Below are 24,168 nucleotides of genomic sequence, written 5' to 3'. Positions count from 1 at the left end.
CAGCTGCCGTTTATGAGGGTACTCAGTTACAAATGCGCATGGCCTGGGTCTGTTCCGAAACACTGTGTCTGGTTAGGTCAAGAACTTACTATCATGACATCATTAATAGAACGTTTGAAACGTTAGAAATCAAAAATCAAAATCTTATTCTCTGATGTAGTTCCCAGGGATACTGTAGGCGGTGAACATCAAAGAAGGACCGTTGACAAGAAAAAATGGCTTGACTCATAGTCACAGGAGTCTAATGACCACTTTTTTTGTGACCGTTCTCAATGACTTTAAAATTTTGAATTCTAACTTTTCTAAACTTGAAATTGAGTTACGATTTCCCTTATTTGCTCAAAAACGACAAACCACAGCAATAAACATTGTAATCCCCTTAATTGGTCTGGTTACACTTTTGGTCTACAATTAACTTGTTTGCTAACCTTATCCAAAATCCTACTATTGCTCTTGTCCCTTTCATTTCGCATACACATAAATTTTGATTAGATCTCTTTTTTTCAAAAATCTGACACCCCCTTTTTCGAGACATACACCGCCTGCTTTTCTTGGGTTTTTGGTTTTGGGGGGAGCCTTTCTTTGTGGCGTTGCCTACTTAATTTATGCGCGGCGGTTAATTTTGGAACCTTTTTTGAGAGAGTTTCTTGCTTGTTCTCTTTTTAGTAGGGATCTTTTTCCCGTGTTTCTTCAATAACTACCTTTCTCCAGTAGAATCTCACCGGGTACTTTGAGCAAGTTTATCTCGATTCCTGTCAGAGATATAAAAAAGTTGCCAACTGAAAAATTGTTTATCATAATATCACAAAAATTTTATCAGTTAACAACTTTTTAATATCTTGGTTACAGGACCGGCTCTCGCCACCTCTCCAACCGCTGCCAGCATTTCCGGCGCTCTTTTGGTTTCACCTGTCCATGTCAGCTCGTCGTCCGCCGCACCCGCCGTCCAACCATCCGCGTCGGTCACTCCAGTAGCCAAGAAAAGTACAATTTGGACACCTCATGCTGAGACACTCCCCCACAACCATCGAGCCTTCACCCACTACTTCACCGCTCGGAGAAAATTCAAGAAAGAAGCTGGAATTCCAGCCCTATTGGATCCAGTGAGCTTGGAATACGCACAACTTCGAAGGGAAGCCGATGAGAACTTTGCGACCAATCCGATTTATAAGGAAGAGATTCTAAGTGAGTTCCCATCATGAGTTTCAATTCAAATTCAAATTTATTTAGAGGAAAAGATGGAGTGTCTCTACCACCCCCAAAACGGACCGCTTCCCCAACAAGTAAAGTTTCCGGTTCAGGTGCTTGTCCTGTACAATAAGTACAGATCAATAAGGAAGGATCTGAAACGTGAGTTTTTTTTTTCAAACTCCAACTTGAACTTCATGGTTCTCAATTTCAGTTCCGGAGTGGTCTAGTGTCAAGGAGGCTGCAGGGGAGGAGTACTGGAGGTGGACTGTGAAGGCCACACAGCTTTTCGACGAGCACACTGTCCAACTGACCAAGGGATACGTTTGGGTTCCCGAGAGGAACAAGGGAGGCAGGAAGAGGAAGAGAGAGGAGACGGAGGATGAGGAGGAGGCGGAAGAGACGGACGACAACACCCGTATAACCTCTTCTTCAAAAACTCCTGCTTCGGAGATCGACAAATATAGTCCTGAGCTTTGATTTATATCATTATTTGTTATCCCAATCAATTTAATGTTCTGTATTTTTTTCCTGATCCATTTCATAGTTCCAGTGTTTCTTACCCTTCATTTCGAAATCATGACATTTCTTCTCTCTATATCACATCACAATTTTTTCAAAAAAAATTTAAGTTACAATAGATAAATGTTCAATTAATATTTCCATATTTTCCGTTTAGCATACGTCATCCTTTCGTGTGTTCACACTACCTCTACCTGGGACAGCGTCCTGTCCACCGGTGCTTAGTTTCTTTTTTCGACGTCTGCTGCTGTCCTTATGAGTTTACATGTGTTTGCACCTTCCTGGTCTTCTTCTTAGAGCACATACCTTTTTCCAAGGCCTATGTGGAAAATCGATACTACACAAAACGCTCATAATTTCTGGCTCAATGATGTGTGCCATACATAAAAATGTTATGATAAAACTCAATATTTTGCGCACCCACCTGGCGCTCAGCTTCAAGTAATAATTGAATCTTTAGGTGATAAAGTAGGTGATTAGGTGCCCCTTCTTTCTCCGGCGACTAAGGTCCCCTCAATCGATCACGAAGGTCCACTAAGGCGGTCTTTTTTTCTGAAACGGGCAGATGAGCCTATCAATTTGAATGCCTTCCAGTGAACGTTAAGTGTAGTTACAATAACCATTAATTTAATGCGTACATATAATGAGAACATATAGAAATGTTAATTTGATGAGCAAATTGATTGTCCTGATAGCCTTTGCTTCGATTCAAGGGTATTATTTTGCTGGGGTAAAAATGTAGGCACATCCAATGAGACTTTCAAGATTAAAAGAAAACGAAATATACAAATTTCATGGATGGCGGCACTCAGCACGGTTAGCGACACACAGGTGGCATATGTTTAGGTTAATACGTGTTGTTTTTCTGTTCATCTTGCACTTGTTTTGATTTCTCAACTTTTTTCATTTTGTTTACCTTCTTCACCATCACTGTTAATTTAAAAAAGACTATGAGTCATAGAAGATGGTGGAAAATAACGGGCAGATGGAGATTGCTCATCTAAATTAAAAATAGACCAAAGATCAGAAAAATGTATTTGGGAACCTAATCTTTCAAAGAGGTCCTATTATCTCTACTCCTAATTGTCAATTTACTAACTTTAGCAATTTTTTTTGTCCGTCGGGATTAAAAATGGTTATTCAAAGTCATTCTTGATCCCTGGCTGGATTTTGAAAAAAATTAACATTTCTGAATTTCAAGCTTTTTTTTAGCTTCACAGTAGGGTTCCGAAAAAAGCTCAGTCATGAGCTTAAGCTCACGTGAGCTCATCGTGAAGTAGGCTCATACGAGCCTTTTTCGACTCCACGTCAAAGCTCATATAGGCTCATTTGACTAAAATATTGATTTTGAAAAAAGCTCATCGAGGCTCATTTGACGTAATTATTGATTTTGATAAAAGCTCATCAAAGCTTATTTGCAAAAAAGCTCACGTCGACTCTTTTTCAAAAAAAAGGCTCACGGAAGCATAGTTCAAAAAATGAACTGGAAAAGTGTTCACGTGGCAAAAATAATAATATCAACAAACACTTTAGCCAAATATTCAACTAATCAAGTGCCCTGATGGGCAGAAACGATAGTGGCCTGAAAAAAACAATGGTGGCCTAGAAAACTTATCTTGCAAAAATTAGGTCATCATATGAAAATAGCCTAGAAATCATATCAGGTGAATATCAAGCGTTTAAACGCCATTTTCACTTGGTTGCCTAACTTTTGCAAGTGAGTTTTAGACCATCAAGTTTTATGGCCCAGAAATAGTCTGGCATGCACCTAAGATGCTTTCTAGTCCATTTTGACACAGTGGCCTAACTTTTCCATGTTGAGTTGTTGAGTTCTTTGGGCCACCATTGTTATGGGCCATAACTCGTCGGAAATTCACCTGATAGGGTTTCTAGCTCATTTGGACACGATGGTCTAATTTCTACATTTTGAGTATTCTAGGCCAACAACTTTTATGGCCTATCAATGGTCTGACATTCACCTGATTTGTTTCCTTGGCAACCGTGTTAAAATTGCTTTGAAAACTCCATCAAAAAGTTAGGCCACCATATCAAAATGGTGATTTTTTCATGATATCAGTGAATTAAAAAAAATTTTCCTTTCATTATGGATAATGAGTCATAATGAGCTTTTTATTGAAAATCACTGAATGAGCCGCATGAGCCTTTTAGAGCTTTTTGAAAAAGCTAAAAAAGAGTCACATGAGCTTTTTTGTTTTTTTTTTTCAAAAAGCTCATTCAAAATCAAATGAGCCTTAAAGGAGACCAGACAGCAAAAATTTCGGGGGACTTTTCGGGGGACGAAATCGCGCCGCGCTTATGTAGACCATCGGTCGTCAGGCGCCTTTGCGCCCCCGTAGCTCAGCCGGTAGCTGCGCTGTACCTGTCATGAGTTCAACCTTTTCATAGGGGTTCTCTATGCAAAAAATCAAGAAAACTTTTTTTTTGGTGTCTGGCCTCCTTTAATGAGCTATTTGAAAAACTCATTTTCACGTAAAAGCTCATCCCTCTTTTTCAAATTCGGAACCCTACTTCACAGTCTGATACAGATTGTCGGTCCCTCCTCTCACTAGTAAGTTTCCCCCAATTTTTCCTTCTATAATATTTATTTCATCATTTCCCCTATTTTTCTGTCAAGGTCATGAAACTGTATGAATCACCACAGTCTCTCACTCTCTCATCTCCATCATTTCTATGCATTTTTCTCTTCTCTCCCTTTTTATTTTGAAAGACATGACCAAATTATTTCTTCTCTTGGCTTCTTTTTTGCACTTTTCTCCTGTTCTTTCTCTTTCCTACCGTATTTGCTCAAGTCCATCAATTTTTGTCCCTCCCCCTTTACGTCAACTTCTTATAATCTAAATGCTCTAATGGATGCCCACTCTGTACATGAATTTGGAACTCCATTATCTCGGTTTGTGTAAAAGATATCGAAAAGTCATTAACTGATAGAATATTTACCATAATAGCACCCATATTTTATCAGTTGACAGATTTTTGATATCTCAAATGGGAACCGAGATAATTGAGATTGAAGGGCAGGGCTTCAATTAGAGCATTTACGCTATGTACCTTTAAACCTAATAACTTACAGAAAATGGCTGGTAACGGTGTCCCACCACACAGCTTGTTCAACCAAGAAAACGGAGCGCCACCTGCTCAGCATAACCAGTTTAGTAAGTTTTACAATTTCGAAATTTTCAAAAAAAAATTAAAATTTCAGTGCCACACCCACCCCCTGGGGTTCCCTGTGGATTTGTTCCACATGCCAATGATGGAAGGCATAGAGCTCGAAACGGAGTTGATCCAAGAGGTTAGGAATAAATAGAGTCAGTTCTTTCAGAAAGTCAATATTTCTAACTTCAGGTCACATGGGTGCGGGTCCAGGAGCTCCTCAACACTTCCCGGCTTATTTTGGAGCTCCCAACATGAATGGATGGCATGGAGCAGGTATTCAAAAACCAAAGAAAAAATTCTGAGCATCACTCATACTTCAGCTCATCATCAAGGACCTCCAGCTCAACCGATCCATCCAATTGTGCACACGCAGACAGCAAAAATCCAAGACCTGCAAAGACAACTGACCGAGGCACGAGAAAAGAGAAGACAGCTGGAGAAGACGCTTCATGACTCCCAAACATCTCATAAAGAAAGAATTGCGGAGAGAGCAAGGATCTACCAGGAGCAATTGGATAAAGCAGGACGAGCCTTTCGTGAGTAACATGTCCGATGGTATTTCTTTCAAATAAAAACCTGTTACAGAAATGGCGGAAGACGCAAAAAGGGAAAAGGAACTTCGGGAGAAGATGGCGTGCAAGAGAATTAAATTGGAGCCTATCGATGATGATGATGATGGTAAGATAAAGTGATCAAAACATGACCAAGGGGGACATTTCAGGTTACGGACAAGGGCCATCACATCAGCCAAGTGGAAGCTCCGATCCGAGTCTTCAAGAAGGATCAGTGTCATCGTCTGGACCCTCGTCTGGTCTCCCGGATCATCACCTGGCCGGCCAATCCGGACAATCGTCAGGTTGTCCTAGTTCAGCACAGAACTTTCTTGATCAGCAACAAGCATCAAACGGCCAAGAAGCTTCAGAATATCATCAGATTTCTCCAGATGCTCTGATCCGTCTGCTTACGTCCAATCGTGAAGCACTGGATCTTTACTTCAATCTCCAAGCATCTTGTCGAGGTTCAGAGCAGAATCTTCCTGAGAATGATCAGCCGCAATTATCGAACGGTCAGGAAGCTTCAGAAGATTGTCATCAATCTCCAGATGCTCTGATTTGTCAGCAACCGTCATATCTACATTATGCAGCTACAGACCTTCAACCTGATCATCCAGAAGCCAACGCCGATGTTCCAGAATCCGGCCAGCCAGCGGTTGGTTCACACCCAGATGTCATTGCTGATGATGGATCAGAGGCAGACAACGCTCGAGATGATCACTTCCAGCCCGCAGTTCTCCGTGACCAATTCCAAGAAGCCGGTGCTCCAGAAGCCGATAATCTATCTGCTCTGCTTCTTGGACAACGAAATGACATCACCAATGGACCACCAATAGCAGAGGAAGATCCAGAAGACGTCCTCCAGGCCGCAGATCTTCGTGATCACTCTCTAGAAGCCGATGATCCAGAATTTGAACATTCATCAGTTCCCCTCCCAGGACTCTCCGATGACATCCCAGTTGATAGATCACCAGTAGACGTTACTCCAGACGGCCTCCTCCAGCACCCAGATCGCCGTGAACCTTCTCCAGAAGCCGATGCTTTAGAACTCAACGATGAAGCAGCTTTACAGAGCGGAGCTCCAGATGTCATCCAAAATGGAGTAGCAGCAGATGAAGCTTCGGAAGACCACGTTCCACATCCAGCTCTTCGTGACCACTCTCCAGAAGCTGACGCTCCGCAGCCCTTCCAAAAGCACGCCAAGTTAGAGTGAGAAGTCGTCCACCAACAGCTCCATGGATTCCTCATACAGCTAGAGTCCCACACACAAAAGACGACTTCAAGAAATACAACGCGGCTCGTCGGGTATTTGCGAAGACCATGGTGGTGCCTGCTCCTCTGAATCCGACAACGGAGGAGTATCGTCAACGTCTCCAGGAGGCGAAAGATCACCGAGCCCATACACTCGTTGCCGGTGATAACAAGCTTCGTAAGTTGAGATTTTTCAATTTCTAAAAAATCAGGTTCTTATTTTCCAGCATTCATCGAGTGTCTCTATGACGCTGGGAATGGAGCTATTCCTCAATGCGTCACCCAGCCACCAAAAGCTCATCAGCTTTATATGGTCTTCGAGACGTTCGATGACAATCCACCGACTCGAGCACAAATCAGTGAGTTTTTCAGATTTTTAGCTACCGTAAAATCTGTAGTAGAAGAGCTCCCACACTGTCAAGTTTGAGCTCGATTATCTCAATTACTGTGCTAGATATTGAAAATTTGTCAACTGATAGATTAATTATCTTATCGTCAGCAGTATTCCATCAGTTAACAGATTTTTGATATCTCCTACTGAAAATTTATTTTAGCATTGCTCATTTTTCAGCGGCTCGTTGGAAGCAAATGGAAGCTTCTGGAAATGAGGAGTACTTCGAATGGATCGTGCGAGCTGCGAATTTGCACGATGAACATTTGATCCAGATGGCTAAGGGATACGTCTGTGTGAAGCCGAGAGCAAAGAGAGCAAGGAAGGACAAGGAGTAAGCGGATTCCTGTTTTCCCCCTTATTTGATTTTCTCCCAGTTTTGCCCTTCATTTTCCGGTTTTGCCCTTCATTTTCCGGAATTTTTCCCTTCACTTGCCCCTCATCTTTTTCACACAGTACTTGTTGCCTTTTTCCGAATTTTCTAGAATATCACAACTTTCCTGTCTTTCATTTTTCTCATATCCTTAACTTTCTAAAAATTCATTGTTTCTTGAGCTATGCGAGTTTCTCCTAGATTCTTTGATTTTTTTTTTCATGCTTCTCACGAGCCATCATTCATTTTTGTACTATTTTCCCATTTCCCCTGACCGTCCATTTTTTCCGTTCTCTTGTTTCATTAATTGTTTACTTTTCTCCTTTTTATGTCTTCAATAAAGTGCATAATTTCACTAAATTTCGTTTTGGTGGTTACATTGTCACTGGGGAAACTTTTTCAGAAAAATTGGTTAAACTCAAAGAACATCCAGTCTTCGTATTTCCAGGAAAACCAAGAAAAGTTGAGTACTGCTGCAATCCAATATCTTATCTTATCAATTCCACGTGGCATGTGGTCTCTCCAGGTACCACAACGACCATCTTTGCATCTTTCTCTTCGACTTGAACACAATATTGATTGTTTTTGTTTTCAGGCTGAACTTTCAGGCTCTATGAGCTTTAAATCGCGAATCGGTCAACTAGCTCCAATGGTAGACTTCAGTGTGAGTAATGTAACAATAGAATTGGACCATGAGCAGATAGAGAAAATTCTAGAAGACTTTGAAGACACGGAATCAGAATCGGAAATGATGTCGGATGACGAGAGCCCGAATCCGCTGCAAATGTTTGCTGAGGTAGCTGGAAAGGTTGCACGAGAAGAAGGTCTGCCATATTGAAAAAAGCTCAAATGCAGTCTGGTCTCTCCCGGGATTATAACCAATAATTAACCTTTTGAATTTTGTTTGATGTGATTTGGTTTATGCGTTTTTGAATAAACAAAACATTAATTTTATGTTTTACTTTCACACCTAATCCTTCCTGTGCAAATATAATAAATGTTATGTTTTCATGTATAAGAATTATATTGAAAAAAATCCCAGATAATGGAAACACGCCCTTTACATACATTTTAAGCTTAATTATCTAGGTTCGTATGAGAGATATTGAAAGTATGTCAACTGATAAAATGTTTATCATACTATCACCATCATTGCATTAGTTGGCAGATGTTTGATATCTCTCATACAAACCGAGATATTGGAGCTCGAAAAGCAAGTATGCGGTTAGAGCACACCCGGTATTTTATGGTTTTTTTTCTAAACCACCACCTCAGTTCTCAATTTTCTTGCACAATATTCCCAATCGTATAAAAACCATGTATGGGAATCTGTGTGTATTTGCATCTCATACTCCCAGAAAAGAACTTAAAAAAAAGAATGGGGGGACTGTTGCATAATATTGGAAAAATGAGAAAAAATATTCAAAAAATTTAACCGCAAAAAAAATACAATGAAAAATCAGTTAAAGCATAATGAGAAGTTCACTCCAGAAAATTCCAATCACTCTATTTGTTCCCCCTTCTCGCCATCGTTTTAATTGCAAATGCCCCACCCTGCACGTCAACTTTGAGCTCAATTATCTCGGTTTTTTTGTAAGACATCAAAACCTTGTCAACTGATGAAATTTTACTCATATTATCACTAATATTTTACCATTTACAAAACTTCGATGTCTTTTATAGCAACTGAGGTAATTAGGCTTAAAGAAGCAAGTTTAGGTACACGGTATACGGTTTGAGTATAGGTATACGGTTTGAGTATAGGTATACGGTTTGAGTATAGGTATACGGTATAAGCAAGCATAGGTATACAACGTGTAAGTATAAGTATACCGTGGATCGTACAATTTCGTTGCTAAATTTCGACAATTAATTTTCTGTTCTCTCTTTTAGCTCTCGTTTTTATGTTCCGTTTTTTGCAAGCTCCTGAGCTTGTCGGTCATCCGTCTGCAGTCCCCTATCCTAAATGTTTACGTTTCTGGACCTCAGATCCACGCCGCCAAAAACAAGACCGCCCGGGAAGGGGAAACAGACCAGGGAGGGGACAGGCTTCGGTAGCAATACGGTCAAAGAACTTTTGTTGTCTGGTCGAGTGGGGGTCCCTCACTGAGGGACAACAGATGCTAACGTGGATGTGCTAAACTTTGCGCGGGAAAAAAGAAGACCAACAGCTGGACCTTGCGTATTTTTTTTCAACTTTTTTGCCCACACGGGATCGGAAAACATTGAAAAAAAATCGAAGATTACAAATTTTAAATTTGCTTTACATTATGAGTCATCATTGTTTTTGAACTAGCTGCCCAACGTTTCTCTTCCGTTTATACAGAAAATTCATTGTCGATATTATGATAAACAATTTGTCCGTTTACCATGTTTTGATATTTTTCACAGAAAACGAGATATATGAGCTCAAAGTAGGCAGATCTGTTGGAGTGTGCTATTAGAGCGATTGTTCAGCATTCATTGAGCCAGAACGTTAGTAATGTGTCACTTCCCATACGTACTACTAATTGGATGATTAATTCGAATTGCATCGTTATTTTAACAACTCGCTGCGTCATTTCTAATCATATCGTCCCACTCACCCATTCATATGCTCACACATTTGTCCTCGTCATCCATTTACGACTTGTTGTAATAATTTGCGCGAGATGGTTAGCTAGTTGTTGTTCCCCTAGGAGTTCTTTTTGTTCTGAATCGAATGGCGTTCACAGAATTTTGATATCTCTTCCTGTTCTTCTGGAACAAAACCCTAAAAAGTGAGGAGATCTAATGATATGGACCGCACTGTATAACAAACAGAAAAGCTACTCCTTATTCAGAATCTTCTTCGCCTCTTCAAACATCATCAACTGTAACGTGTAAGCTGAATCTTTCGATTCATCGGATTCCTTGTTTCTGGTCCATTCTACTGCATCATCATCTGTAATCACTGTCCGATCCTTGGTATTTCCTTTTGACATATCACTCTATATTGTGATATTTCTATCCTTCAATCCACCCCATTTTTTCTTTATGATCTTTTCAGTCTTTCCTCATCTTTTCTCTCTCTCTCTCTCTCTCTCTCTCACTCTCTTTCTCTTTCTCATTTTATTTCTGAATAGCTTCCCACCTCCTTACCATCCCGGCACGCGTGGTTCTCATGTCTCTCCAATACTCTATCTTCATTCCAACACACACACCTGTATGGGAAATCTACTTTTCTTCTATCAACCCTCTCGCAGGAACCACCAAGCGACTCGCTTCCATGCACGCTTATAAAAAAGAATAAAAGTATACAGTGTGCGATTGCAGGAGGGTTTATTTTTTTTTAGATACAAGGGGGTGGGGCTGACTCTTTTCCTCCGATCCCTATCCATTTCCTCCCCGCCTCGCCGCTGAGTGTGTTGCGCGTTCTTGTCAGCCGTCTTTTAGACTGTCTGTGTGTTTTTTTCTTCCTCCGTTCTTGTGTCCCAGGCTTCCGCTTCATAATCGATTCATTTTCCAGAAATCAAGTCGAGACACCCTTCAAACAACAAAAAATGAATGGAAATGGAAGAGGTTAGTTGAATTTTCATTTTTCAATTTTGGGATTGGGGACTGAACGCGAAGCTAGGTTTCTCTGAGAATCCGTACTCTCAGAATCAACAGAAGAAGGCGCGCATATTTTTAATGCGCTTGTATATTGGAGTGCGAGAGATAGCCTGTGGGAGTGAATTGTGAAATTGGGTGGTCTGTTTTTTTTCCAGGACAGTATGAGGGAAAATATATATTCTGGGAGATTAAGAAATAGAAAACAAGCAGGGACTTGTCAGAGAATTCATGAAGGATCACATTTTTCGTTTCAGCATCCAGCTCCCAAGGATGGCCACCGGTTCCTCGCCTCCGCTATGCTCCCCGCCTGATTTGGAATGATGATGAAGGTCAGTTTGTGGGAAATGGTAGAAAACAAGGATTAACTTCTGTGTAGCAGTGAGCTCAATTGAGATTAGATGCAAAATTTGCAATCTAGCATAGGAAAAATTTTCGAAATTTGTTGACTTTACGGTAACTTTTCAAAAAAAATAGGATTTGAAAAAACTAGCTGAACTGAGGTTCTGAAGTATGAACATTCAGAATCACTACAGAAAAAAAAGCTTGCCAAGAAATAGATAGCAATCAGAAAAATGAGAATTCACTAGTAAACATATTCCTGTTTCAGCAGGCCCATCCACGTCCCAGCAAGCTTCGTCGAATGCTGGCCGATCCATTGCCCCTCGACTGAATTCGAATGGTCAGTTTGAGAGAATTGGGAAATTATAGAAATCAAGGTTTTACTTTCTGGGTAGCAGTGAGCTCAAGTGATATTGGATGCCAAGTTTGCAGTGGAGCATGCTAAGAATTTCGAAACTAGTTGGAACTTTACAGTCATTTTACAAAAAAAAATTAACTGAGATTCTGAAGTACCAAAATTTAGAACCGAAATATAGATAAAAAGCTATTCGGGAAAATTGAGAAATAGAAAACGAGCAGAAAAATATCAGAAAAGTCAGGAGGTAACGCAGTTTTTATTTCTGCCGGACCATCCTCATCACGTCCCTCGTCTTCAAATGGTCGTCGAGCGGGCGTTCTCCAGCTGGGCGCAAATCATCGTCAAGGAGGTCAGTTTGAAAGAAATGAGCTTTAAAATTTCCTCACTGTCAGGGTTTCATTATCTCGGTGATGGTTAGCGATTTTTTGACTTTTGAAACTTTTGTTCTTTTGTAATATACAGATTATCACAAATCTGTTGATCCTCTTGCCTGCCAGATTCAATTTTTACTTTTTCGAGTTCATCATCATTCAGATCGTTTTGATTTTCTTTGTAAACCTTAAGAAGGCCAATCCATTTTCAATTTGGTTATGCCCGGTATCATTAGAAGTGGGTTCTTGAGTTGAACAAAAGTAAAGGTGCATATTTTTATGTGTTTTTGTTTGATAGCGCGGTAGGTAGACTGTGGGAGTGAGATGGAAATTGAGGTGATAGAAGATAAGTTATAGCATGGGAAGAGTATTGCAGAATCTTGTCTTGAGTACCTTTCCTCTGCAAATAGGGTAACAAGCATGCCAGAAAATAGATAACAAGCATGAAAGAAAACTCATGAGAAATAGCAGAGAATTCATAAATGAACATGTTTCTTGTTTCATCAGGCCCGTTGACATCCCAGCGGTCCATCCGTGTCCCAGCTCACCGTCTGGAATGGAGTCGTCCAGGTCCGTTTGAGAGAATTTTGAAATGATTGAAATCAAGGTTTCACTTTCTGGATAGCAATGTGCTCAATTTATGTAGAACAGATTCAAAGTTTGCAGTCTAGCATAGGAAAAATTTTCGAAACTAATTGGAACTATGCAGGGTGGGGCAAAAGTTCTGTAATAAAAAGGAGACGTCATAACTTCTCGAAAAATGGTCCCGGGTCAAATTTTGACAGGACTTTATCAAAAAGATTTGTGACAAAATGATATCTTGATTGTTCGTTTCTGATAGCTCTGTTTCTGATGGCGGGGGTCAACCTCTCCGGGTAGCGCCTATAGCGGCGCGGGTGGTCTGCCGGTAAATTGTCTCGTTCCGCGGGCCTACTTTTGAGACCATCCAAAGTTTCATGAAAAGAAACTTGAACATGTAGTTGAAGAAATCCCTTTATGGAAATCTCAATCGGAGTGTCATCTGATTCAAGACAGGCCATTCTTTTTTTGAGATCAAGTTGGACAATTGATTTTGGCACTTCCTGCAGAACATGTTTTTCCGTGTGAGCAAGTTCTACATATTTTTGGGTAATCAAAGTTTGCGAACTTCATGGCACGACTATTTGAGCATCACGATTTTTAGTAGAAGTATTATTCCAGGGTCGCTTGCTTGCTCACAAGGATCCGCCAAAAAACAGAAAAAAAAATCAGAGTATGTGTACAGAACGTAGTGCCTTTATTGTAAAAATTGAGACATGAACATGAAACTTTGCGATTCTACTAAAGAACCACCCTGTACATGATGTAGCTGTTCTTGCTTCTCTTCCTTCTATAACCATCTTGTTTGACGTTGATTATGTGAGGTCCTGAAATATAAAAATTTAGAACCGTAACAGGTAAACAGCTGTCTAGAAAAATCAAAATAATATTTATATTAATTATATTATAAATAACAAGAATGTCTGAAAACTGACGGGGAAACACAGTTTTTGTTTCAGCCGGACCATCCTCCTCCGAACCATCGTCTTCAAATAGTCGTGGAGCGGGCGCTCTCCAGCTGGGCGCAAATCATCGTGAAGGAGGTCAGTTTGAATGAAATGAGCTTTGAAATTATATCACAATTAGGGTTTTCTATTCTGGTGACAGTTAGCAATTTTTAGGCTTTTGCAAGATGGAAACTTTACAGTCATTTTACAAAAAAAATTAACTGAGGTTCTGAAGTACCAAAATTAGAAACAAATAGATAAAAAGCTATTCGGGAAAATTGAGAAATAGAAAACGAGCAGAAAAGTAACAGAGAACTCATGAGGTAACACAGTTTTTGTTTCAGCCGGGCCATCCTCATCACGTCTCTCGTCTTCAATGGCTGGTCTATCTGAGGCTCCCCAGTTCGACTCAAACCGTCGTCAAGGAGGTCAGTTTGAAAGAAATGAGCTTTGAAAATTATCTCACAATAAGGGTTTACTATTCTGGTGACAGTTAGCAATTTTTAGGCTTTTGAAAGTTTTTTTTATCTTTTGCAAGATATAGGTTATCATTAATCCTTCGATCTTTTTGGCTGCAAGGTTTAATTTTATTTTTCCGAGCCCGACAACATTCAGATCGTTTTATTTCTCTTTGTAAACTTTAACAAGACCCAAACATTTTTTTTTCAATTTAGTTATGCCTCGGTATTTTTGGAAGTGTGTCATTTTAGTCTGTCCTTTCTTTCTTTCCTTGTTAGGTGAGTTGAACAGAAGTAGAGGTGCAGTTTTCATGCGTTTGTGTTTGAGAGCGCGGTAGATCCTCTTGCCTGCAATATTCAATTTTTACTTTTTCGAGTTCATCATCATTCAGATCGTTTTGATTTTCTTTGTAAACCTTAAGAAGGCCAAGCCATTTTCAATTTGGTTATGCCCCGGTATCATTAGAAGTGGGTTCTTGAGTTGAACAAAAGCAAGGGGCATATTTTTATGTGTTTTTGTTTGATAGCGCGGTAGGTAGACTGTAGGAGTGAGATGGAAATTGAGGTGATAGAAGATAAGTCAAGGTAGGGAAAGAGAATCAGATGAACGACATGATGCAAAATGTGAGCTTTCAAAATTTTGTCTTGAGTACCTTATCTCTGCATAACAGTTCTAACGCATCTCTCATAAGTTTCTGGTTCTCAGGAGTCATACATTTATAAAAACTCGCCTTCGTTTCATTCACCGTTATCGAGAGTCATCAACAGAAATAGCGCAGTAGTTCAATTGTTTTTGCGTTTGGGAGTGAGAAGATACGAGTGAGCTGTGAAATTAGGCGGTGACTTGGTCTGCTTCTGTAGTCTTATTGTAATAGGAAAAAAAAATCTATAACAAGCATAGAAATGCCGAAGAAATCATGAATCAACATGTTTCTTTTTTCAGCAGTACCGTCCACGCCCCAGCGGCCCATCCGCGTCCCAGCCCCACGTCTGGATTGGAGTCATTCAGGTCGGTTTGAAAAAATGAGAAAAAATTAAAATGACGGTTTTACTTTATGTATAGCGGTGCCAAATTGAGATTGGATGCAAAGTTTGCAATCTAGCATAGGATACAAAACACTGAAATGCCTGATTGAAGCGCCGGAGGCGCGGCAAAAAGATGGGTGGTCTAGTATAGGAAAATTTTTTCGAATCTAATTGGAATTTAAGCTAATTTGTCAAAGAAATTGAATTTGAAAAACGGAAGTACTGAATTGTACACATATGAAAACACAAAGGACAAAATTATCCGGATAGATAACAAGATAAAAAAATTACATAAATAATGAGAGATTAGATTTTTTGTTTCAGCAGGTCCATCGACGTCGCAGCCATCTTCGTCGCATGCTGGTCCATCAGGCGCTCCACAGATGGACGCAAGTCATAGCCAAGAAGGTGAGTTTGAGAAAAATGGGCAAAAAAGATCTCAGTATCAGGGTTTAACTAACTCCGTAACAGTTAGAAATATGGAGATTAGAGCATATTTATTGTAAGACCAAGTCGCAGTCTAGACTATGAAATTCTTTTTTAACTATAATTGAAACTTCTCGGAAGCTTGGCTATTCGGACTCAGGAAAGGTAGTGAGCTAGATTTTAGCAGAATTTGTTGTTTCCTGGAGCAGTAAGAGCATAACCACTGATACTGATTGTGGTAGATAACAAGAAAAGCGGAGCTGTCGGCTAGAAGTACTTTTAAGATAACACTTGTTTGTTTCAGCTCCACCACCACCAGCTCCAATTGCCGAACCACGAGAGGCTACCCGGCCGGACTCGAGTGATGATGAAGGTGAAGGTTAGTTTTTTAAACTGATATGATAGCATATGACGGGCAAGGTTAAATCTTTTTTGAATTTTTAACTGGAAATTCGGCAACGATTTGGACCTGAAAAATGAGATCAACTTACTATCTGTTTGACCGTTGCGTTTCTTGTTTTACTTATCTGATATCACATGCACCAGAATGTTGAAGAAATGCGACTAGATTGAGACTAGAGTTAATTTATTGTAAGGCCAAGTTTTCAGCCTAGCAAAAGTACTTTTCAAACTACTGTAAACACTCTAATAGAAATCCTCCCTAGTCGTCAACTTTGATCCCATATCTCGGTTTCTGTGAAAGTTATGAAAAAGTGGTAAACTGCCAATATGTTGATCATGATATCAAAATTACTTTGTCAATTGGTCTCTTTATGAAATCTCACACAGAATCCAAGATATATGGGTTTAAAGTTGACGGTTTGGGTGGCACTTTAATAGAGTGTTTACGGTATAAAATCTTTTAGGAAAGTTATTTAAGGGTAGAAACACAACCCTGTCAAATTTCTGAAATTTAGAAAGGTCCAGGAATGTAAAAGGTTAGGATCGCAAATAAAAGTTGCACGGGAATAGTGAGAAATAGGTAACGAGCACAGAGGCGCTGAAGTTTAGAATAAGTATAGAAAATAAGCTCCAATTGACGAGCCACGAGAAGCTCCACAACTGAATGACGATGATGTAGAGGCCGGTTAGTTTTTTTTTTCAAATATTGAGAGGAAAACAGACAAAAATCAAATTTCTAGTCTACAGTAAGAAACACCTTTAAAACTATAGTTGCGATTATACTGGAATTCGGCAACTATTCGAACCCGAAAAAAGAACTTAACTGAACTTGAGCGTAGTTTTAGCGTAATTAAATAGTCGGGCTTTGTTTCACTTATCTGATATCATAAATATGCAGCAGAACGTTAAAACCATACTCTCACCTGGATCCAAGTCAGCGGGTCAAAAACGCGCCCCAAATAATTTTTAGGCCAGAAGAAGTTTTATAATTTAAAGTTGACGTGGATTTGACCTATTAGGTTGGCGGGAAAGTCTTTGTCACTCTGTTTGTTTAATCACTGGTCTCGTATATGGAGGCTGTGTATGATATCGACTTTAGTGAATAACAAGGTGATAAGAACCTTCCATATAAACAAGTCCCCATCTCCTTCCCTGCTCCTCATCTGTAATTGAAACGATATGTTTGTTCCCACTGCTATTCACATCAGACATGTTTTGATTTACCTCTTCCTATCTCACACCACGATGAAGGATTCGGAAACTTTCTTGAAGAATGTGTACAACACACATGCCCCTCACTACAATACTATTCGCAATTGGTTCCATCGTTTCGAAAAAGATGACTTCTCGCTCGATGAAAAGGATCGCTCTGGGAGACCCCGTGAGTTGGATTTGGACAAGCTGAAGCACGCATTGCAATCGGATCCATTTCAATCTAGCCGTGAACTAGCTGTCACATTCGGAGTTCACCATAGCACAGTCCTTGAAGGTTTGAAGTCTCTTGGAATGAGAAAACTTTTTGGTCGATTCATACCTCATCACCTGACTCAAGCCAACCTTGACCGCCGAGTCGACGATTCGATTACTCTTCTCACTCTCCACGCGGGCGATCGATGGCTGGACCGGCTAATAACCGGAGATGAGAAGTGGGTCTTCTACGATAATCACCACAGGAAATCCCAGTGGGTTGGAGAAGGAGAGAGCCCACAGGATGTCCCCAAACCCGACCTTCATCCGAAAAAAGTTATGCTCTCTGTGTGGTGGGGAGTGGACGGCCCCATCTACTGGGAACTTCTGCCCGAGGGCAAAACAATAACTGGAGACCTCTACACTACTCAACTACGAAATCTCAAGAAAGCAGTCGACCGTTCGGCCCTGAAAGACAAGAAAGTGTACTATCAACATGATAACGCTCGCCCACATGTTTCGAAACAAGTGAAGCAGGAGCTGATGGGATATGGATGGAATGTTCTCCCTCACCCCCCGTATTCTCCTGATCTTGCTCCTTCCGACTATTGGTTATTTGGCGATATGACACGTGCCTTCGAAGGAAGAAGCTTCAATTCCCGTGGAGCGGTCGAAGCGGCACTCAAACAATACTTTGCCTCACGCCCGGCTGGATTCTACCGCAATGGAATCCATAAATTGAGGGAACGTTGGAGACATGTTGTTGATAATGATGGACAATATAATTAATTATTCGGTTATTTTTTCTTTGAGAAATAAACTATTGAAAAAGTGACAAAGACTTTCCCGCCAACCTAATAATTAATTGTAATCAACGAGTTGCAACGCGTGATTTTTTCGCCCAACGTTCAAAAGTTTGATTGTCAGCCAAATAATTCAGCAGCGAATTTTCCCTAAAATGTCACGTTTACTGGGGCGATATTTCTGACCCGTTGCCTTAGACCCAAGTGTACGCTGTGATTAGAGAAAAACCAAATTTACGCCTACCCTAAAACCTTTCAAAGAGCGGACACTAACTTTTTACTTTGAGCCAATTTATCTCGGTACCTGTAAAAGATATGAAAAAGTTGTCAACTGATAAATTGTTTATCATAATTTCAACAATGTTTTATCAGTTGACAGATTTTTGATATCTTCTATAGGAACTGAGATAATTCAGCTCAAACTTGACAGTGTGGGGACCCTTCTTTTCCAGGTTTTGCGGTATATTTCCTCGTTCTTATCTATTTTGTAAGTTATGATATAAAGCCTTGAAATATGAAAATCTAGGTTCGTAATACTAAAAAATTATTCTAGATTGTGGATAAAATTGTAGATAATGAGCAAAGAAGGTTCAAAAAATCAAATATGGAACTAAATTTAAGCACAAGCTATTAAATTATTATCTATCTTTTTTCAGCAATAAAGGAGCTCGGACCGGGAAGCTGGCCACGCCCGGATGCCACCGAGAAGCAAATGACAGGTGAATATTTATTTTTTTTGTATCTAGGGAAACTTGCGAAATAGTTTATTCAAATTCTTATTTCAAATTTTCAGAAGCCGGCGAAGTGAAGAGGTACACCGCCGAAATGAAGAAGCGTGCCTTGAAAACGAAGAAAAAGCTCGAAGCGATGAAGCGAGAGAAAAAGAGGAGGAACGAGGAGAAAGAGAGAGCACGCGAGGAAAGATTAAGGATTGCGAAGGAAGAAAAGAAAAGGTTTCAAGCAAAAATGCTGAAACGTGATAGGGGGATCAAGGAGCAGCAGTTTCTCCTACACCTTCTTTTTATGAAAGATTTTCCCGATCTCCAAGTTGTGCGGGATCCTACGGTGGCTGGAAATGAGGAGGCTGGAGAAGCATTGGAGGCGTTCTTCAGTCCAGATGAAGAAGAAGTTGAAGCAGAAGATGAAGAAGAAGAAGATGAAGAAGAAGATGATGATGATGAAGATGAAGAAGAAGATGATGAAGAGCCAATGCCTTCCGCCCCTTGTCAATCTCCACAGAATCCCAGGTCAACATCACGTCCGGAGTCTCCAGATGGGTCAGAAGCTGCTCCTGCATCAGCTCTAACCAGCAGAGGTCGTGGTAGACCACAGAAGCGGCGAGTTGGTATGGATCCCCAGATCCAAGGTTCGGATGGCTCAGAAAATGCTCCAACACCAGCCAAGAGAAGCAGAGGGGCTCGTCGAGATCGCGACTCGGACTCGGAGGACTTGGAGGACTTGGACGACTGGGAGCATTTGGAGGACGAGATTCCGCCGCAGCTCCATCCCGAGCTCCCTGATGGCCTCTACCGTCTCCTAAATGAATCCGATTTCGGGAACGCGCTCCGAAGCTGGATGGAAGATCCCAATCTTCGGAACTTCCAAATGGAAGGTGTTGGTGAGTTGCTTAACTTTTTCATGAGCAAAATTCACATCTAAAACTTCAGAGCTCAAGCTCCATCTCTTCGATCCAACTGGACCTCAAGAGCTGCCGCAGAAAGTGAGAAAGGTCTCTAATGGCAAGGATCTTTTCATGTTCAATGCGGAGGCCAAGAGGAAGAAGACGATCAAACGAGGGGAACTGGGTGAGTTTGAGCTTTAAAGTTAAATTTTGAGGAATGTGAGAAACTACTGTAAAACCTGTAATACATAGAAGGACCACCTAACTTTTTAATTTGAGCCGATTTTTCTCTGTTTCTGTCGAAGATATCAAAAACTTGTCAACTGATAAAATTTTTATCACAATATCATAAGTATTTTGTTCGTTGACACATTTTTGATATCTTGTATAGAAACTGAGATAATTGAGCTCAAATTTGACAGTGTGCTTAATTTGAAGCCCACCCTATATGTGTACATTAAAGGTGGGGGGTCATGAAAAAATAATGTTCTCGAAATTCTGCTTAAATATGCCCCTCGAGGAGTTGAACTTGTCGAGGCGAGTATTGAAGGTGCGGCGCCGCTACCGACTGAGCCATGCGGGCGAAACTGGAGCGGGCGCCTGATTGCATACATAAAGGCGAGGACGACCGCTGTACGCAGAGTGACATTAAGCGTTGTGATGGTAGATGCATACTCTAGCTACAAAAAAACTACGAAAAATCTCCTGTCCCCCCACCTTTAAGATCTAGAAATTGAGATAATTGATTTCAAAGTAAACGTATAGTGTTGGCTTCTATATTTGAGAAAAAGCCTTCTATTACAGATTTTACGGTATCTAAATAGAGAACAACAGTAATCTAGGTAGAATGAACTAGGCTTCACATTTTTATATCAATTAACCATTTTCAGCCGATCTCTGGAAGCAAATGACTCCAGAAGCTAAGAAGCTCTGGTCGGACAACTCCGCTCTATTGCTCGGCATGCAGATTGACCAGCAGAAGGAAGGATGGATCGAATTGCAGGCAGAAATGGAGTACAAATAGGATTTTTGAATAATTATTTCTTCTTTTTTTTATCTTCTGTGTTATTTTTCTTACCTTACTCCCGATCCATCCCTTACTTCTGTCTTCTTACCGATTATGTTCCTTCCATCTTCGTCCTCCACTCCTTCTTTGTTTTCCTTCATGCTCCAGATTCCTCCATCTGCTTCTTGTCCTCTCCTGGCTTTTTCCCTTTCTCTTTATCATAGTTTTCTACCTCATAATCTTCTATCTTCTACCTCTACCATAGTCTTCTACCTCTTCTAACTCATCAGCTCTTCACAGTTCTTCCCAAAATGACTTCCACTTTCATTCTCTTTAAATTTCGGGTCCTCTTCAAATTCCTCTTTTTTTCTTGAATTCATTATTAAGGGTTCAAGTTGTACATATTTCTCCATTCCTTTATTTTACGGGTTTCCTTTTTCAATTGGCTTTTTTTCAAAGTTTACATATGATATTATCCTATTGATTGTGAGCAAACGGGTTTTTTCTTTCAATAAATGTCATAGATTTTTTTAAACGGTCTTTTCAGTTGTTTAAATTTTAGGGTCTTCAGTTTTCAGACATATTCTTCGTTCTTTGTAGTCTTCCTCGGGATCGCTTCATGTCGTATTCGATAACAAACTGATGAATGATGATTAGAACTCTTAGATTATAGTTTTACAATTTAATAGTCTAGCGAAAGTATCATACAGAATTCTGGCTGAAACCCAAGCCACACACCGCAAAATTGATTTATCTTGAATCATTTCAATTTCAGATTCTTCTGAATTCGGTTAGTAATTTTATAGTCGTTGGGACCGGTGGTCCAATGATGGGACCGACGGTCCTGCTTTGGGACCACTCTTACCGGAAAGATCAGATTTATTTTGAATCATTTTTATTCCAATTTCTTCTGAATTCAGTTAGTGATTCTCAAAATCCATTGTTGAGAGTTAAAAAAAGTTCCTCCCCGGCCGGGAATTGAACCCGGGTCTCGCATGTGACAGACGCGGATACTCACCACTATACTACCGAGGACACGACAGACTCTGTTCTTCAAGTTATTGATAAGAGTGCCTCCTCACTTTGTTATCATTGTTTCGTTCCCGCTATCACATATAGGCAATTCGAATCGCACAGATCTGTGCCGCCATAGCTCAGTCGGTTAGAGCGTGGGTCTAATAAGCCCAAGGTCGCAGGTTCGACCCCTGCTGGCGGCAAACTTTTTTTTTGTTTTTTTTTATTCGCGAGAATAAAAAATATCCTAGTTTTATTCAAACATCAAGGAACAATCAAAAATCAAAAAATCAAAAAGTAAGAAGCCAAAAAAATTGGTGACCCGCCACAATATGACTCGTTAAGTTCTTGCTAACCTGTTTAGCTGCCCCCTTCTCCCTCGTGTATCAGTCTGAATCACATTTTTCTCTATTCGTATTTCTGAACAAGTTTTTGGGACAGAATTTTATAGTTTTTCGATTAAAACAAAAAATGACAACTGTGGACTTCTTCACCGCTCAATTTGGTGGCGTTTTAATGATTCTGGTCTCCCTAATTGGTCTATTTTTCAATGTATCCGCATTTTATCAGTATTTATCACAAGAGAAGACAAATTTTTATATAATGTGCATTTCAAAAACCATTTCTAATTCTTTGCATCTTTTGGTTTATTTGGCTTATAATGGACCATCGGCGTTGTTGTGAGTTTAACCACTGTACCTACATTTGAGCTCAATTATCTCGGTCCACATGAGAGATATCAAAAATCTGTCAACTGATAAAATATTGGTTATTATGATAAGTATTCTATCAGTTGAACATTTTTGACATATTTCGAAGGAACCGAGTTAATTCGTCTCAAAGTGCACGTATAGGGTAGGCTAGTATGAGAGCACACTGTCAAGTTTGAGCTCAATTATCTCAATTCCTATCCAAAATACTAAAAATGTGTCAACGAACAAAACACTTATGATATAATGATAAACAATTTATCAGTTTTATCTTTTTAATATCTTCGACGGGGACCGAGATAAATTGGGCCAAAGTCAAAAGTTAAATGCCGTTCTTCGTAATCCCAGGAACAATCCAATTCGTCAGAATATGGTCGTGTTTGGGTTTTGAAGTTGAAAACATGCAGAGTTTGAATTTTCAAATGAAAAAAAAACTTCAAAATTAATTAAAACCGTTCCAGGTACACCCAAATTGGTCCAGAATGGTTGAATCGGTACCTAAACCAAGCTATTGCCTATGGTTTGTATTGTCAAGGTATCTCAACTTATTTTGGGTGTTTTTAACTTGAAGTTCTTTTCAGGACCTCTCACTCAAGCCCTTATCACTATCAATCGATTCTTAATAGTCTATTTTCAACCGATTATTGTTCCTTGGTACAGCAAATGGATCACTATAGGATCCCTAGCGTTCTGTTGGATTATTGCTTTCTACTTTTCAACCCTAATTGGATTTCCAGGTTTGCTAGACACTCACTGCATCAGAATCTAATTTTGAGGACTTTAGAATCCTGTCTAATCAAATTTAGCCACCAGAAACTCACCTGGATTCATGAAGAATGTCCATATATTATACATTTTATCCTGCAAAGTGATTTCTTGTTCCTCGTCCTTCCACTAGGATTATTCTCGAACTTTATGAACATTTTTATCGCTATCAATTTGTTTTTGTTATCAGTAAGGTTTCAAAAATAGCCTTCAAATTGAAATTTTGTTTCCAGAAATCCCAAAGCCTCTCCAATGAAACTAGCAGACAGAGAAGAAAAACTACAATCCGACTTTTTATTCAAAACTGTTTTGAAGACTGGATTTACGTTTTGGATACTGTAAACAGCTTGTTTATCAGAGATAGTGTCAACGATGGTTTTGTAATATTTCTAGTAACATTGGGGTCCAATTTAATCACTCAGGTGGCTGATGGGTAGGCGTGAAATTTTAATTTTAAAAATGAAAATGAAAAGTTCAGATTTGTCATGTTCATGTCCAATTATCATCAGTCCCGAAAGCAAAGAGTTAGTTCAGCGACAAGAGTGAGATATTTAAATCCATTAAAACCTTTGAATTGATTTTTTTTTTCCTAAAAGGATACTGTATATATTTTGTGTAATAAATGTTTGTATTCACTGTATTTGCTTTAGTAAAAGCCACCCTGTACGTGCACATTTGAGCTCAATTATCTCAATTTCTACAACAGGTATCAAAAATCTGTAAAATAAAAAAAAGATTTCTGAAATTCGGAGATTCTAGGATCCTGAGATTTAGAGATTTTGAGATTCTAAGATTCTAAGATTCTGAGATTCTGAGATTCTGAGATTCTGAGATTCTGAGATTCTGAGATTCTGAGATTCTGAGATTCTGAGATTCTGAGGTTCTGAGATTAGAGTTTCTGAAATCCCGA

At 39.8% G+C, this 24,168-nt stretch overlaps 5 protein-coding genes and 2 non-coding genes across 7 annotated transcripts; 6 read left to right on the top strand and 1 right to left on the bottom strand.

The window, feature by feature from the left end:
• Positions 1 to 93: 93 nt before the first annotated feature.
• CBG07803 lies at positions 94 to 1,668 on the top strand (the record flags this gene model as incomplete). Its single annotated transcript, XM_002631810.1, has 4 exons — positions 94 to 121; positions 850 to 1,185; positions 1,231 to 1,350; positions 1,403 to 1,668. 4 exons carry the CDS (start codon positions 94 to 96, stop codon positions 1,666 to 1,668), a joined length of 750 nt encoding a protein of 249 aa, XP_002631856.1.
• Positions 1,669 to 4,804: 3,136 nt separating this feature from the next.
• Positions 4,805 to 7,418, top strand: CBG07802 (the record flags this gene model as incomplete). Its single annotated transcript, XM_002631809.1, has 9 exons — positions 4,805 to 4,883; positions 4,931 to 5,020; positions 5,074 to 5,157; positions 5,205 to 5,420; positions 5,470 to 5,562; positions 5,606 to 6,647; positions 6,695 to 6,867; positions 6,917 to 7,048; positions 7,261 to 7,418. The coding sequence occupies 9 exons, from the start codon at positions 4,805 to 4,807 to the stop codon at positions 7,416 to 7,418; spliced, it is 2,067 nt and encodes a 688-aa protein (XP_002631855.1).
• A 648-nt stretch (positions 7,419 to 8,066) lies between these two features.
• On the top strand, positions 8,067 to 8,291 carry CBG25698 (the record flags this gene model as incomplete). Its single annotated transcript, XM_045242958.1, has 1 exon — positions 8,067 to 8,291. One exon carries the CDS (start codon positions 8,067 to 8,069, stop codon positions 8,289 to 8,291), a length of 225 nt encoding a protein of 74 aa, XP_045098708.1.
• Positions 8,292 to 10,974: 2,683 nt separating this feature from the next.
• On the top strand, positions 10,975 to 20,787 carry CBG07799 (the record flags this gene model as incomplete). The annotated part of the gene is made up of 12 exons (XM_002631808.2): positions 10,975 to 10,993; positions 11,281 to 11,355; positions 11,634 to 11,705; positions 13,633 to 13,716; positions 13,965 to 14,048; positions 15,022 to 15,087; positions 15,429 to 15,512; positions 15,835 to 15,909; positions 18,799 to 18,861; positions 18,936 to 19,760; positions 19,810 to 19,947; positions 20,654 to 20,787. 12 exons carry the CDS (start codon positions 10,975 to 10,977, stop codon positions 20,785 to 20,787), a joined length of 1,719 nt encoding a protein of 572 aa, XP_002631854.2.
• A 945-nt stretch (positions 20,788 to 21,732) lies between these two features.
• CBG28365 lies at positions 21,733 to 21,804 on the bottom strand. The gene has a single exon. It is a non-coding gene (tRNA).
• A 108-nt stretch (positions 21,805 to 21,912) lies between these two features.
• Positions 21,913 to 21,986, top strand: CBG28960. The gene has a single exon. It is a non-coding gene (tRNA).
• A 268-nt stretch (positions 21,987 to 22,254) lies between these two features.
• Cbr-srx-111 lies at positions 22,255 to 23,836 on the top strand (the record flags this gene model as incomplete). The annotated part of the gene is made up of 6 exons (XM_045242957.1): positions 22,255 to 22,463; positions 22,955 to 23,028; positions 23,075 to 23,230; positions 23,278 to 23,447; positions 23,492 to 23,691; positions 23,737 to 23,836. 6 exons carry the CDS (start codon positions 22,255 to 22,257, stop codon positions 23,834 to 23,836), a joined length of 909 nt encoding a protein of 302 aa, XP_045093581.1.
• Between the last annotated feature and the right edge of the window lie 332 nt (positions 23,837 to 24,168).

The sequence above is a fragment of the Caenorhabditis briggsae genome, assembly GCF_000004555.2.
Source record: "Caenorhabditis briggsae complete genome, chrII, whole genome shotgun sequence".
Taxonomy (NCBI): Eukaryota; Metazoa; Nematoda; class Chromadorea; order Rhabditida; family Rhabditidae; genus Caenorhabditis; species Caenorhabditis briggsae.
This window is presented reverse-complemented; position numbering and strand designations above follow the sequence as displayed.